The sequence below is a fragment of the Condylura cristata genome, unplaced genomic scaffold (genome assembly GCF_000260355.1).
Source record: "Condylura cristata isolate star-nosed mole 26May11 unplaced genomic scaffold, ConCri1.0 scaffold00011, whole genome shotgun sequence".
Classification (NCBI taxonomy): Eukaryota; Metazoa; Chordata; class Mammalia; order Eulipotyphla; family Talpidae; genus Condylura; species Condylura cristata.
Window position 1 is genome coordinate 19,485,796 of NW_004567112.1, and position 16,189 is coordinate 19,501,984.

Below are 16,189 nucleotides of genomic sequence, written 5' to 3' on the forward strand. Positions count from 1 at the left end.
CATCAGATCAAGTCTAATATGGCTAAAGACTTCATTATAAAAGAAAAACAAGTTTAAGTTTTAAAATAAAATATAAAATTTCCTTATGAACCAGACAGACATGAGAAAGTCCTTCTTAATACCTGAAAAGTGCTATTTTATGCCCCCTAAGCTGGCAGAAATTAAATCTTCATACAGAGGTCCAGGGTGTAGATGAGGGCAATGAGGCTTTGTTCTTACTCATGCAATTCACCAGACATTTTTAAGCAATGAATGTTCCAGAAGACCACACAAGGAGTAAGAGATCATGACATGGCTTCTGCCTGCAAAGATGAAGACATGGTTGATGTCTTTAAGAACTTGAATAGCATGCACTGAGTAGTATGTTCCCTGAATTGCAAAACTTGGAAGGTGGCGTGGAAGTTTCCAGGCACACTGGGAAGCCATGTTAACAAAGACTGTTTTTACATGGTGAGTTATAAAGACAGATATCATGCCACAAGAGGTGACAGAAGTTTACACAATACAAATGCAAAAACAAGATATGGTAGTAGCAAAAACAGTACAAATTAAGGTGACCAGATGCCTGAATACATGTGACTTACAAGCTGAATGTTTACTACTTTACCCTAGCATGGTTAAAAAAAAAAAATCATAATATTTTTAGTATACAATTAGTGTGTTTTATTTAGATGATTGAGGCTGACCAAGAATTAGCATGGCTCACAAGTGTTCTTCTGCTCATGTTTCTGGCTTTGGAATTATGGGCCCTGGTCTATCCTCCCACCACACTCCTTGTCTTTCGTGACAATTCTGAGAGAAGGACATTTGGATTCTGGTATAGGGGACAATTCTAAATATTGGAAATGTCCCCTTCTACAATTTACCAGAAGTAACACACCAGTATGAAGTAAAGTCATGGAGGAAAAAAGAGGAAAATGTCAGCCCCCAGTGGTGGTTATTTCATGGAACAAACTCGGATTCCTCTGTCTGTCTGTCGCTCTGGGTCCACCCTGGATCTGCCGCACGAGCATTTGCATTGGTCATTGAAAAGATGGCATCAGAGAGGCCCACTGCACTGCTAGCCATGGCCGAGCCCTCCTGGGAGTTCCGTGCTTAGGAGCTGGTCTCTCGGGTGGAAGCTCACCACGTCTGTGAGAGGTGGCTACGGGGCTGCGTTGGCCATGCTCTCTCAGAACACCCAGAGGTGCCTCTCTCCTTGACGCTTCACCTCTCTGTCCTCCTTAGGACTACTGGCTCTCTCTCCTTTACAAGCGCCTCATCGGCCCCAAAGTCCTGGCCGTGCATGTGGCTGGACTCCAGAGGAAGCCACGGCCAGGCCGAGTGATCCGGGACAAACTGCGGATTTACGCACACTGCACCAGCCATCACAAGTAAGTCTGGCCAGGGGGCCCAGAGAGGCTGCAGGCTGCAGGGCCTCGCCCCCCTTGGCCTTCCACACCATGTGGGGTCACTGTATTGCTCTTTACAGGTTTCAAACGATGTCTGACAAGTAGCTTTTCCTCCAAGCAGATAAACCTCCTTTGTCACACTTGGAGGATTTATTCACAGAAGGTTCATAAAAACATGTGTCATCTGTTCAATTATTTCTTCATCCCACAAATTTTTATTGTGCATTTTCCCCATGCCAGTTTATGTAACACCCAGGAGACTTTCGTGTGCGCCTATGCCAGAACCAAGGCAAGAAATGCAAACCTGATTCTGTAATCCACCAGCAGACATTTCTAGATCTCACTGAAGAGCAACGCCACTAGAAACCCAGCCTGTCCAGGCTGCAGGTCCCCAGAACAAACCGAGTGTCCCAGGGAAGAGATGCCAGCTGTGGAGCCATTTGCAGGGTTTCAAAAATATTCTCATCTTCTTTGAAGGTTAAGACTTTAGACAACTGTAGGGTTTAGCCCTACAGCTCACCATGGTCATGTTTGATCATTCCTCACTTTTTGGTCAGAAGCATTGTTTGTTATGAGTGCTGTCTTTAAAATCAACAGGGAAAAAAATGCATTTGGCAGATATTTTAAAGCATGAAGCTTATATGGGAGAAAAACAAAAAAAAAATGAGCCTAAAGCAAATCCTGTCTGACCAAATATGGCTCTCTTACCTCACTTCCTGTGTAAGGAGCAGGAAGGAAGGTTAGCCCTAGAAAAGAGAATTCCTTCTTACAAAGCAGCGAGGCCCTGGTGCTGGGGTGGGTGAGAAGGACCTTCAGCCAGACCTTCCTTCTGGATAGCCTATGGGGGGGCTGATCGCTGGGAGTGGATGGCACAAAGAGCTGGGGTCATCAGGTTACAGCAGACGCTTCTTCCCCTTCCTCGATGAGAGAGGAGCCAAGCCAACTAATTTATCGCGATAAGATTTTTCAAAGAGTCACTCTGAACATTGGGGCCGGCGGCCAGTGGACTTGTCTATAGATACAAGTGCCTATTGTGGGTGAGAGGAGGCTGGTTTGGGCAGAGGCCAGAGGCTTTCAACGTCCCTTTTGCTCAACAGGAAGCTCAGGCCAATACCTGACAGAGAGTGACTGCTTTATGGCCTTGACTGGAGTTATCTGATCACCACACAAGGAAACATTGTCTTCCCTGTCTGCCCCAGCTCTGATGTAACCACCCAAAAGGTGGACCCCCAGCTTCAGGAGAGAAAAATTGCTCTTGGCACCTTTTGTCTCTTTCAGGAAGCACTTCAGTTTGTGGACTTTTCTGGGAGAAAAATAGGCAGTCTCCAGGGGGTTAACAGCACTGAGTATTCTCACAGAGGGCTCCTCATGGGTCTCATCCCAAGGTTCATCCTGACATTCTTTCACGTTTTTTGTGGGAAGTTATCACCAATATTCTGAGTGTTCAATGAGCCCATGGCCAGTGTCTCATTCAGTTGTTATATTCCTGGTTGTCAAATGCAGTGACTGGCATGAAGGTTTGATGAATGAATGAATGAACACAGAAACAGAACACCAAGCTCTCACTGCTGATTTATAGTTCTGCCTCTTCTCCCTGGTGATATACCACATCAATGAGCGGAAGGCAGGTGGTGAAGAAGTCGACCCTCCAGTCACTAGCTTGAGACCTAAAACAAGTCACTAACATCCTCTGTTTGAAGATTCTCTCATCACCAGCCCTCTCTACTTTCTGTGGAAAGTCATTCCAGGGAACCATGCCACTACGCTCCTTGGCCTCCTCCCTTCTACATTTCACACACACACAAAAGACAAGATTTTACTTATCCATTCCACATAGAACCCTAATGACAACAATTGGAGTGAAGTCCCCATCCCTATAAGATCCAAAAAGAAAACCCATTGGCAGCTACCAGGTGGCCCAGCCAGCTAGGACAAGAATGGCGGTGTTTCTCCTCCTCCTCGCCGGAAGTTCATGTGCTCTGTCAGGCCACCTCATCTCACACATCAATCATGAGGAAGTACTCCCAGTTCACATCACTTACTTTTGGCCAACGTGGCCGAAGTTACCAAAATGTCCCAGAGTATTGAAGCATGATGGCTTCAAGGTAGTTAGTCTTGACCACTCCTCTGAAAATAAATCTTTCAGCAAAACGGGGATTAGGTGAGAAAGCACGAGCTGACTAGGAGAAAAATGACTCAAAGTGACGATTTAGACAACTCCTATAGTCACATGCCTTGACCTCTTGCTTCGTGCCAAGTCTCTTGTCAGATATTGACATTTATATTATCATATTGAATTCTGACGGTTCTGGAGTCTCATCCCTACATGCAAATAATAACGTTCATAATACAAAGAATTCTCTATACATTTGGAAAGAGACCTTCGAGCTCTTGTGGCTCAGCGTCCTAGAGAACAGGAATTCATTTTCAGTCTCCCTGATGGCCGTGCAACTCTACTTGCAGACCTCCCACCTCTCACGGCGGCCTCTGGCCTTGTGGGCCAGACCTGGCAGAGCACTGTCTCTTATGACCAAGCAGGAGAGAGACTCACCACACCAACAGGTGCTTTCTGCTGTCTGTTCTAGACACAACAGTGAGGACATGGCAGTGGGGAGGTTCTCCCCCTAGGTCTTCTTATTCTGAGAATAAGCAAGCAAGTTTTGACTCGGAGACCTTTTCATAAACATTCTGCTGAGACGATGTATGTTTCTGGGGAGGACCTGAGGTCCTTAGCCAAGTTCATAACCAATTAGAACCTGGTGGATATTGAAGCAAAGTTGAGCCTTTTGGGGTTCAAATTCGTTTATTATTGGCAAAACATAGCTTCCTGTTTTTCAGAAGAATTTTTTTTAAAGACTCATAAAAAAGGTTCCTGAGGCTTCTTGGACATCAAATGACTCTTACAAAACAATGTTTTGATGAGTTAAGTGTAAATGAATCAGAAACATGTGGATTAAATTTCCCTTAAAATACACAGGGGCTTTGAAATTAGGGGAAGAAATGTTTGGCCAAAAGAGCCTGACTCTTACCGAACCCAAAAACTTTGAATTAGATTTGAAGACAATGGACCGACCCAGTTTTCAAGCACAGTGACTTTTACTAGGAATAATTGTGGGTGCCATGATCCTCCGTTCCCCTTCCTAGGCTCCCCCTTTACTGGAGATATTTCCAGAACAGGACTGTTTTTATCTGAAATCAAGATGTAGACCCCTGTGTGACACCTCCCACCTTTTTATCCAAGCTATTCCAATTCCAACCTCCCTCCCCTGCCTCATGTCCTATTCCTCCTCTGGCAACACAATTATAGAAGTTGTCAGGTAGCAAGAGCACCCAGAAAGATAAACCCCAGATGTACGGCGCCCCTGCTGGTGAGGTCTTTCCATGAGTGAGACCTTCAGCAAGACAAATGTTTGTGGACTGAAGGGGCATGCACTGAGAGATCGGGAAGCCACCTGAACTTGATGACATCAGCAGTCAGTGACCACCTGCAGGCCACACCTCTAGGATCCACTTCCTTGAGGAACAGATACCCCTTTAAGACTACTTTTCTGTGGGCAAAAAGTACACATTCTTTAGAAATCTGGATGCTCGACAGAGTGCTTTCAGGTTGGCGCTGTGCTTCCCAATCAAGAATGTGTCTTCAAAGCCAAGAGGTCTCCCTCTAATGATGCTGCCCATCAGCTAAGCAGGGGAATGGATGGCAGAGACGGTCTTCAGTGCCAGCTCTGACCTGAGGAGTTCTCTGCTCCCTTCTCTCTGGGCTGACTTTCAGTGCTGGTTTGTCTCCCCCAGGGGAACTATGTAAGTAGAATTCAAGCCATTGCCAAGCAGCTTGAAAAGACAGCCTTCCCCACAGCAGTGCTGTGATTTCAGGCCTCCCTCCCACCCACCACTTCCCCACATCCCACCCTTCTCCTCTACGGTCTCCAAGGGCTCATTCTGCCCCAGCTCTGCTGAGGAGAAACTCATAAATGCAAGTATTCAGTTCTCCTCCTCCATGACTTGCGAAGGTTGTTTGAGAAGGTTGTTTGAAGGTCATTAGCAAAGGAGTTTACCCCAGTCTAGCAAAATTGGTACCCTTCTGTGTCGATGTTTGCTCCCATTCTGAAGCCCAGGGCATGTATACTTAGTTGAGGTGTCTTCCTCAGTTTTACACACAGGAAGCAGAAAGCCCGCCAAGAGCATGTAGTGGATTTTTTTTAATGATGGTAAATATTGACACAACCTAGCAGCATCTTCCTTCAAATCTCTGGTGCTACATGTCTGCTCAAATCAATTGGCATTGTCTCCTGACCTAACTCACCTACCTCCAAAAACTAGGTCATGTGCTTCGGGGAATTGAAAAGAAGGGCCAGCGGAGAAGGTTGCTGATAGAAGAGTCTTTTAATAATTTAACAAAATATAAAAGCAGGCACCCAAAGGAGCCTTGAACACAATGTCCCCTGTTACAGGAGCAAGAAAAAATGATCAGATACAGCCAGAGGGATATTGTTTGGGAATTCTTCTTATAACTTTAATGGATTGCCCCCGGCCAACAGTTTCCAAACCCATTCATCTGCCAAATAACCTAGAAAGTTGTTGTTTTTTAATACAAACGTCCAGGCCCTGTTTCTTATGGAGTGAATAAAAATCTCCAAGGCATGAGCCTCAGAAACTGCATTATTTAAAAACAGAAACCCAAACCCATCTTATCGCATTGACCTGAATGTGGTCACTCGACTCTTAATTAGCACCTTCAGATGCAAAGATGAGTGACCCAGAGACTGAGGGATGTTGTTTCAGCAGGAATATGTTCTCCTCCAGGCAAAGTTGACTTAAGGGTTTCTCTGAACTCCTCCTTTGAAGACAAGACCTGGTCATTTTTGCTGTTTCCTCTCATTAACCCATCCAGATGGGGCCCTAAGAGACCCCTTAGAAACAAAGTCTTTTTCCGATGCAAAAGAAGGAAATCATTATGCTAGTTGATGTATGCTGCAAGACTTTGTATGCAGGCCTCCCAGACTCCTAAAGCTCCCGTGCTGTTTAAAAGGAGTCCGACAGCGTGAGTAGTTGTATTATAGGGACAGGCAAAAAACGGAAATCAGAAAGATGCATAAATTTGACCACTTAAAAGTTTTTCCACCTTAACACATCAGAATACAATGTAACCAAACTGCACTGGTCAGAGCACATGGGGAAATTTTGCAACACACTCAAACAAAGGATGGCTATCTTTAATACATCATTTTTATAAATCAGTGGAAAAAATGAGCAAAAGCATGAAGTTTACAAAGAAGTGAAATGGCAAACAGGCAAATGAAAAAATAAGCTGCAACTCAGTGTGAATTTTTTTAAATGCAAATTACCTCTCATGTGGAGAAAGGCAAAATAAAAGGTTAATATGCAGTGCCCTTCAAAAAAGGGGTGCTGTCACCCACAGTTGTCTAACTGGGGTAATGAGGAGGCGCCAAATCTCTGAAGTTCTCAGGGAGACAAAGTATTTCTCCTCCAAACACATGTCAGTCATGACTCAGTTGTTGCTCTTCTCTGCGTCAGCCTCTTCAGGACACCGTCAACAGAGCTGTCTCCAAGGACACACTGGCTAGTCTCTAGCAGAGTGAAAGGAGACGAGGAGATGCAGGCTGCGTCTTAAAGCAGTGATGGTCAGGTTCATGATGACAATCATGTGACCTTAGGGCACAGCTGGGCAGGGATGCAAAATCCCACCCCAACCCCCCCAAACACACAGGAGGGGCCCCTCTGGGAATGAACCTGAAGATTTGGTGAGGACTCATAGGATACAGTCCTCCCAACCTAACATCTCCCCCTTCTAGGACTTTATCAGAAATAACCATGATGTGCAAAAAGTTTATGTATAGGGCCCTCCCTGGTGAAGCATGTTTTAAAACACAGAATCATGACGCTACTGCAGCCACTGCAGCACCAGTTCAATCCCCGGCCAGGGAGGTGACCCACACAGCGCAGCAGACCGCTCCTGACCTGCCCACTGCTCCCCTTGCTACAGGGCAACCCAACGTGAACTGGGTTGCCTGTCTGTGGTACTCACCCACACATTTAAAATTTAGTTGTACTGCAGGCATACACAAAAAGGGTCAATAATCGGTTTATTTACAAAAGGGGAAAGGAAAAGAAACAACCCAGGGAAAGAGAGAAAGAGAGAGAGAGAGATACAAGTTAACTAGAACATTCTACCACCTCCGCTGACTTGGAACTCCAGTAACACACTGATAGCCACCAGCCATGCGGTCCAGAGAGCTCCCCATGGTCTAGAGAGCCATGTGGTCCAGAGAGAGCGACTCAGTTCAGAGAGTGCGAGCATCCACATGGCTCCCTTATATTCTCCCCCAAAGTCCCAGAATTCCTGCTTAGCTCTGTCCTTGGGTCCTCCTACTTCTCTCCTTGGTATTGCTGGGAGTCGTAGTTTCCAATCACCCCTGGGTGGAGGCTACAAAATTCTGCAGTGTACTTCAGGAAATCCTTTCCCCCTAACACCGTCAGTAGTATATTTCAGTAGATCTGCCTGTTCTGCTCCCACTCTGTCTCTTGTGAATCCTTTCACCCCCCACACCTCTAGCCTGTACCCCAGTTCTGTATGCATAAATAAACAAATCTTTAAAAAAAAAAGGTATATGTACAATGAAGTCTTTCATCATATAATTCATCGATGGTGAAAAATTGAAAATTACATTAAGTCCCCAAAAGTAGGAAGATAGTTAAATAAAATAGGTGACACTCCTTTTATTGAAATTAGCACTCTTTCTACAAGCAGAAAAGTACATAATAGTGCAAGAACATGTTTAAGATGTGCATGAACTGAAAAAATGTGAGCAATATGATCTCAATTATGTAAAAATGAAGTCATATTTATGTATGTGTCACTCAATAAACATTTATCAAATTAATAAACTAAAAAATACCAGAAGAATGTTTAGCAAAATATCCTATCTCAAGATGTTAGCTAGGATCATGGAAATTTTATCTTTCCTCCTGTTTCTGTTTTCCCTTCCTTCTTTTGCAATCAGCATGTTTTCCTTCCACAGTCAAAAAAAAGAAAGATGTTTTCTAAAATCATTGCAATACATTTAAATGGAAACAAAATGAGTGTGTGGGAAGCAGGTATCTTCTCAGCAGAAAACCACAGTAGCAAGGTCTTCCTGTCTTTGAAGGTCTAGAGTGACTAAGAGTCATAAAATAAGTGTCCTTCCCAGGGCTGGTCCTGTTGCGTGCAGTTGATAAATTATTCAGAAGCATCTAACTGACCACTTTGTTTGCACCTTCCCCTTCTCTCTCTCTCTATGGATCTCAGCCACAACTATGTCCGTGGGTCTATTACACTTTTTATCATCAACTTGCACCGATCAAGAAAGAAAATCAAACTGGCCGGGACACTTAGGGACAAACTCGTGCACCAGTACCTGCTGCAGCCCTATGGACAGGATGGTCTGAAGTCCAAGTAAGTCTGGCCTGGGAATTGCTTAGGAGCAAGTGCAGCAGACGCTGGGCTGGGAGGGAACCCAAGGCCCCCTCTTTGCGGAAGACACCAAGTGGCCTCTGAGTTAGTTAGGGGCCCTGCAGGATGGAGTCTGGGGACTGGCACTCCCCCGTCAAGTGCCTCCCTGTCTCTGGGCGTAGAAACTTCAACTGTAAATGTAAATGGTGGACAAAATGTTTCTCGTAAGGGCTCTTGGTATCTGGGGAAGACAGTTCTTCGTTTTGTGATGATCATGCGTTAATGCCAGTCGGGCCGTCTTGTAAGTGACAGCTGAAGGGGCACAGAACCGGGCAACTTTCGGTAATGTTGCCTCTGTCTTCTTCTACAACACTCGTCGGGCTTAGATGAAGCAGCATTGGACAGAGGGTCAAAATTCAGAGATCAACCCCTAAATTTATAACTTGAGAGATGGACCTAAGATCTCTCAGTTTCCTTCCTTGGCTTCATATTGGGAGAAAAACTATATTCTGGGGGTTCCCTTCAAGTTGCAAATACACAACCTATGGCACTCCCTACCTCCCTGGTCTCTGGGCGACTACTGACCACCTTGACCTCCACCAGCAGAAAGCAGCTCTGGGTCGTGGTGAGGAGCCTGGTCCAGGGCAAGGCCACCCGGCTCCCCGAGTAAGGCCTCCTGGAAGGGCATGGGATGCTGTCCAGACAGCGGGGAGTGTTCCCGTCCCATTTTAAATGTTTACCAAGTTTAACAAAGCTGTAAACTTGGAGCAGGTGGCTTGCACTCCCACAGCTGCCCACAACTATTTGTGCTGTAATTGTTTGCTGTTTCACTGCAACCTTGGTGGCTTGCATTTGGCTCCCAACTGTATGTGCAATGGGAACAAAACACAATCTGGGAAGTCACTTACGAAGTCTCTTTAGCCCTAGCCCCCCTCGATCTGTACTTCCAGTCGCGGTTTACGTACTGGCTCTTTTCTTCGAGCTCCATAGAGAGCGCATCTATTTTCTTTCCTCCCCATCAGAAGTATCTCTCAGCAGCACCGTCTTGAGTGTTTTCTCCCCTCTCTCTATGTCCCAGAAGTTCACAACTACTGTGCTGAATTCCCAGTCTTCGCCCGAGGTAGGAGACCCAGTTCTGGCCCCAGCTTCACTAAGTAACTGTATGACCCAGGCAAATACTTTAGTCAAAATTCTTGGCCTCAATTTTCTCAGCTGCAAAATTCAGGGGCTGCTGTGTATTTGGTAAGGTTCTTTCCCATTCTCCAAGCTGCAATCCGCGGGTCGGTTCTTACTTGCCAAGTCCACGTCTCCACTGCCGTCAGTCATGACTGCAAAGCCCTGCCCGGCAGAGGGCTGGCTCCTCAGCAGTGACTGTGACCAGTCCAGGATGCCCTGGAGTCAGAGATGGCCCGCAGGCAGGCCAGGACCACCATGCAGAGAGAGTGGGCCGAATGCCTTAGCCGACTACCAGGCCAAGCCAGCAGTCCCTGCTGCAGAGAGCTGCCGTGTGGCCGTGGGCAGATTACCCAGTCTGTTAGGCTGTTTCCTGATCATACCTCTCCCGGAAGAGGAGCCAGTGAGGCTCTGACACAGTAGATGCCCCGGAAGTGCCCGTGGCTTCCTTTCCCTCAACTTAGAGCTCTAGCCAGTTGGGAGGAAGAGGGGAACAACTGTTCGCTCTAAAAATGTTCTTCAAAAGTGGAAGCTCTTAGCACACAATTGTTAAAATTATGATAAAAGGCACGAGAATTGCTAAGTATAAAACCACAAAACTCCAGAAAAGGGTAGGCAGAGGTTGGCACCTTCTAGAACTTGATCCCCCACCAGCCAAGGCCTCCAACCGTATTTACCACCCCCCAGTCCCGCCTCCAGGACCACTCCTGATGTTTGAACCTGCCGCACCTTGGCCCCGTCCTGCCTGTCTGTCAGACTGAAACAACTTTCACTGGCTACATTTTGTTTTCTGTTCTAATTATGCCGTCTCGTACCTCTCCTCGAAACCATATTCCTAAGGCGTTATGTGATGGCTCTGTTGGGAATGTCAGGGAAAAGGAGAATTTCATTCCAAGGGGCCCCAGGATGGATTTTGTAGCTCCACTGCCATCAAACAATGCTGCTGTACAACTGGGAGGTGAGGAGACAGAATCAGAAAACCCGGATCTGAATCCAGGTGCCACTATTTATCTGTATGGTCAGCCCCAGCTTCAATGGAGTTATTGTGAGAATCAAATTAGAATGGATGAATGAAGTGAAACTTCTACAAGTGTAAATGTCATATACCCCTGAATACACACGCTGACATAAGGATAAGTAGGCATGCACATGGCATGTTGCATGTATCACACTCCAGAGAGTTTTAGTGTAGAAGTTAAGAGAACTGAATTCCCGCCCTCATCCTGCCACTACTTCAGTGTGGGGCTTTGCACCCTCCGCTCACTCCTCTCTGGTAACTGCTGCTTCTGTCACCCCCTCCTGCTCTAGGTCTCGGGGCTTTGACGTTGTGTTGGGACATCTTGTCTGTAAGCTGCTGCGCCCAGACTGGCATGTACAGGCTCAGTGCCACATCTAGCACTCAACTCAGTAATGCTCAGAGCAAGGCCCCCCCCCCCAAGGGTTCTGGGATGCAGGTCCCACAGGAAGGGTGTGTTTCTGTTGCCGCAGACTCTGTAGGAAAGGATGAAAGGAAAAGGCTAGGAAGTGATTTCAGCCTTTGGTGTCTCTTTCTCTCTTTTATAAGCCTCAGGGGCCAGATTCTGTGTTCTGTGTCTGCTAATACCTCACTGCAGCCCAGAGCCATATTAACTCAAAAAAGGATGGAAAGCTCTGGGAACAGGAGAACCTATACTTGCTCCTGTCTGGAAGGACAGGGAAGAAATTTATAGAGCAAGCTACCAGTGGTCATCGCAGCCTGGGGTTTCAGGAGTGAGGAGATGCACGGCCTTGCCTGATTGGTTAATTCTCAGAGTTGTCATGAGGGCTGGAAATACTTGCAGTCTCTGGAATGTTATCTCCATGTCAACTCAGGGCTCACATCTCTGAAATGAGGCACAGGAAGCCCCACTGGGGCCGTTGGTCAGGTATAGTCCAGGCATCCAGGACCACCATGAGGCACTAAGTTCCATCTCAGTGAGTGAGCTGAGCATGAGACCTGCTACCAAAATCTCAGCCGCCTCCTAAAACAGACCCTCTCCTTGTAGGAACTAGGCTAATGGTGGATGTCCAACACGCCACAGGACAGGGGAAGGGAAATTTTTGGAAAACCACAGTGTGGATAAGAGAAGAGTGTTGTGTGTATGGAATACATAGCTTCAAGGGGGAGAGGGAGAGCTGAAGGAAATTGGGGAGATTTCGTTCAGAGGAGAAAAATAAGGTATGTTGTGAGGACTTTCTTCAGATAGCCATCAGACAGATAAGTGATAAACGGATGTGACTTATAATACTCTAAAAGGACAATAAAGGCCCAAAAATGCTATTTTAAAAAAAAATCCCACCTCTAAATGAGCTTCTTTTTCGAAGGCTCACCTTTGTGGGACCAAGGAGGGGCTAGGCTTTCTCAGGAGGCCCCTGGTGGTCAGGGTGAGAGGCCAGCTCAGGCGCTGTGAGCCTCACTCAGGGAGGCTGAGGGCGAAGAGTGCTGCTCCCCACCCATCAAAGTTCTGTCGTTGTCCACCAGCCCCTTCCCCTCCCTCCCACTCTGCTTTTGGGACCTGTGGTCACCAGCAGAGCAGCCTCTTACAGTTACTAAAAGGGCAGGCAAGGGACTATGAATGCACGGTGAGGAAGGGCGGTTGTCATGTTAGGCTAGTTTTTCTCTAGAAAATTTCCAGCTGCAGGTCCCTCTGTGCCCCTAGATTTTCACCCTTCAGGGAAGAAGACTGAGCATTTATAGCCAAGACAATGATGGTCCCTTCGGGAAGTCAAAGGAGAAGAGCACTGCCGTGTACAAAGAAGAGAATCTTCCCAATGCCTCATCACAAATCAGTAAGCATTTTTCTGCAGGGAGTCAGTTCTACCCACAGCGTAAATCTCCCTAGTGGCTTTCAGCAAACAAAGAAACACCAGGAAGCTGGGTTAAGCAAGTCAACTTACATCAGGAAAACAGGAGGACTTGCTCTTTTAGGGAAAAACCAAACCAAGAGCAGGTGTTCAGTCAGATCCCAGTGTTCTTCCTGGTGTGTCTTATTCCATCCATTTGAAAAGAAAACAATCCAAAGATTAGAAAAGAAGGAAACAACTTTCAGCACATTGGCTGTTTTAGCCTGAGCTGGGGGAGTCAGCAGATGCTAAGAATCCTGGGGCGGAATGACGATCCGAGTTGTTTTGGGTCATCCACTGCCCGCGGTCTGAGTAAGCCATCTGGCCCAGAAGATGCTCTCTGTTTACAGACCTCTGGAGGCAAGAGATGCCCGCAGTGCGGACCTGCCTCAACACTTACTTTTATAAGAACACTGGGACTCACCGTACTTGTGGCTGGGACTTTATAGATAATAAAGAGTTTTATAGCCATTATCTCATTTAACCATCTGAATAGCTCCATGAAGCAAGTAGAATTACTCCTGCCTCCTTTCCATTTTAGAATTAAGAAACTGAGTCTTGAAAATTAAGTGACTTATTCAAGAGTTACACAACCATTAAGCAGTAGAGCCAGAAAGTATCTAGGGCCCATGTTCTCCTGACCCAAGTCTAATGCACTCTCAACCTGGTGCTACCCCAACAGTATTGTATGTAACATTATAATTACCTATAATAGGTACATAATATTGGCATCTGAACTCTGTTATGATACTGTCTGGTTTATTCCATTTTAGTCTCTTTATAGAATGAACATATTTCAAGGGCGTTAGGTTATTTGGCAATGTTCTTTCCTTTAGGTTAACTAACTCATCCCAGTTCCATCAACTTTTCTTCACAAATTCTAATTTCAGATCCATCTTTAAAGTTCTCTGAGTTGCTTTTAAGATTTTTTTCCCAGTCACAGAATTTTTTTTAAAGATTTAATTATTTATTCATATAGAACTGGGGTACAGGCCAGAGATGCGGAGATGAGGGGATTCACCAGGGACAGAGTGGGGACAGAACAGGCAGATCTACTGAGATACACTGCTGAGGGGAGCAGCGGGCGGGTCAGGGGAGGTCTGCCACACCATGTGGTCACCTCCGGGGCAGGCGGGGATCGAACTCATGCGGAAGTGGGTTAAGCTTCTTAGTGCTGTGCTTTAACCCGCTGCGCCACCAGGGAGGGCCCCCAGTCACAGAATTTTAAGGCAACTTTTTCTCAGTAAAATTGGGGAATTCCCTTTTGTTTCTTCTATACTGCTGGTATGAAATACGAGCAGTGTAAATTGATTTAATTGAAATCTGCAAAGTCAGTGTCCTTATACTATATTTTGACCCATTCGCAGGCACAGGCAGCTCCCTGCACCTAACAGAGCCACATTCAAGGTGTGCACTGATGCAAAGAAGCAGGCGAGACATGGAGTCATGTCTTCCCCCATTCCTCGTCTTGTATCGAGATCCTCCTTGGTGCCACATAATAGCTTTTTCCTTTTTAGTAGTACAACTTTTAATGGCAGTAAAGCCAGCTAAAACTGTAAATTAATTATAGTCCCACAACTAAAAGAATTCCAGAATCCCAAGTAGACAAATTAGGAAAAATTCTGGCTATAAGGTTGAGTGTGAGTGCTTCAGAGCTTGCTAACACTGAACCACATCATCGCCTGGTCTTCAGGAGCTATTTACTCTGGGGTGTTTTGGGGGAGAGGGGACTCTGAGGCCCCTGCTCTCACCTCAAAGAGTTCATCTTTATTATTCAAAACAAACAACTAAAAGGAAGTAGGTTGTGGGTGGGCCTTGAGTGAGCAACTCTGCTTTGGGCTAGTACATTCTGTAGTAAATGATTAAATTTCTTATCTTCATGTGTCATAATTTAAAAAAAATCTCAAACCTCCTATCCACCAAAAATCTTATTGACTATTCTGTGAAAAAAATGAACATTTTCTTCTTTTCTTTCTCCATGCTGTTTTTCCTCCCATCTCTTAGGATATAACTTTTGCTTTGATTTTACCCTCATTAAATCCAGTATTGAAAAACATTGCCCATCTTACTTCATGCCTTTAGAGAGGTGTCATTTGATGCTAACTGAACAGAGTAATTCTGAAAATACTTAATTTCCAGGTGCTAAAACTTTAAAAATATCTTCATGTCCCTGTCGGAACAGAGCATATTGTGGTATTTCATCTCCAGATTCAGAACTTGGCTAGTATGAAATGTCCTGAGGGTTGAACTGGCCTACCACAATTCTACCACAACCTCTCTGATGATATCTGGAAGTACTGCATTTATTTTTGGACATGGACCGAGGTTGGTGAAAGGAATTTGGGGAAAACCTTAACTCTGAAACACCTAGACTAAAAAGTCTCATTCACAACCTTAGAAACAAAACCTGAAGACCCGTTTTCTGGACCCAAAGGGTCACTGCTCCATTTATCTCAGTGCAGTGGACTCAAGGTGTTTAAGTTCTGTATTGCTGACATTTGTCGGTACCTGGAGTTTTTGAACAATGGTCGACCAGCTGTATGCCCTGCAGGTTTCCATTACCTTCATTTGTCTGGGATCACTTAAATTAGTTTCTTCTTCAAATAAACCACTATAAAAGTCCTGTCATTATTAAAAAGTGACTTTACAGAGGAAGAATTTGGAAGTGTTCTTAGAGATTAAGAACTTTCTTCTATAACATCCCTGACAGAAAGCCTATCACCTTCAGTTTGATGAGACTGAATTCCTGAGGTATCAGGAATTCATTTTCTCTAAGATTGTAGGAAAGATCCTCCTTGTGTGTGTGTGTGTGTGTGTGTGCACGCAAGCCCGCACTCCCAAAGGTGTTTTCTTCCCATTTCTACCCTAGCTATAGGAAAATGAATCCTAGTACACCTGTCTTCTTTATAGCAATTTTATGATGCTTCCCTTTAGAATTCTAGTCTCCAAGCTAAACACTCTGCTTCTGCAGCCATTCCTCAGGTGCCTCGTTCTCAGGTCACAACCTGAGGCCACAACCTGACTGAACATGAAAACTGCTCAGTATTCTTGCAGCTTACCTGTAGAGGCCTGCAAGAGAAATAGGAGATGTGAGCATTTCTTTATTACAATTTACCTCACTGAAATAGAGCAGCTATTTTTAAATATTTGCCAACTTCATCATGAAAAATAGTATTCTTATCTTAATTATATTCTTAGAGGTTCAGTAAGATTGAATATTTTCATGTGGATTAGCACTTATGAATTGCTTATGTCATTTGCTTGTTTTTCTTAACTGTTGTATTAACAAATGATGTTTTTTTTTCTATTGTCA

General features: G+C 45.2%; 1 protein-coding gene across 2 annotated transcripts in view; it reads left to right on the forward strand.

The window, feature by feature from the left end:
- HPSE2 (heparanase 2 (inactive)) overlaps positions 1-16,189 on the forward strand; it is a 414,871-nt gene that overhangs the window by 384,655 nt on the left and 14,027 nt on the right. For both annotated transcript variants that reach the window (XM_004680550.2, XM_004680551.2), the window contains 2 exons: positions 1,228-1,373; positions 8,698-8,844. In XM_004680550.2, the coding sequence (XP_004680607.1) occupies positions 1,228-1,373; positions 8,698-8,844 (293 nt within the window). The remainder of the gene's footprint in view (positions 1-1,227; positions 1,374-8,697; positions 8,845-16,189) is intronic.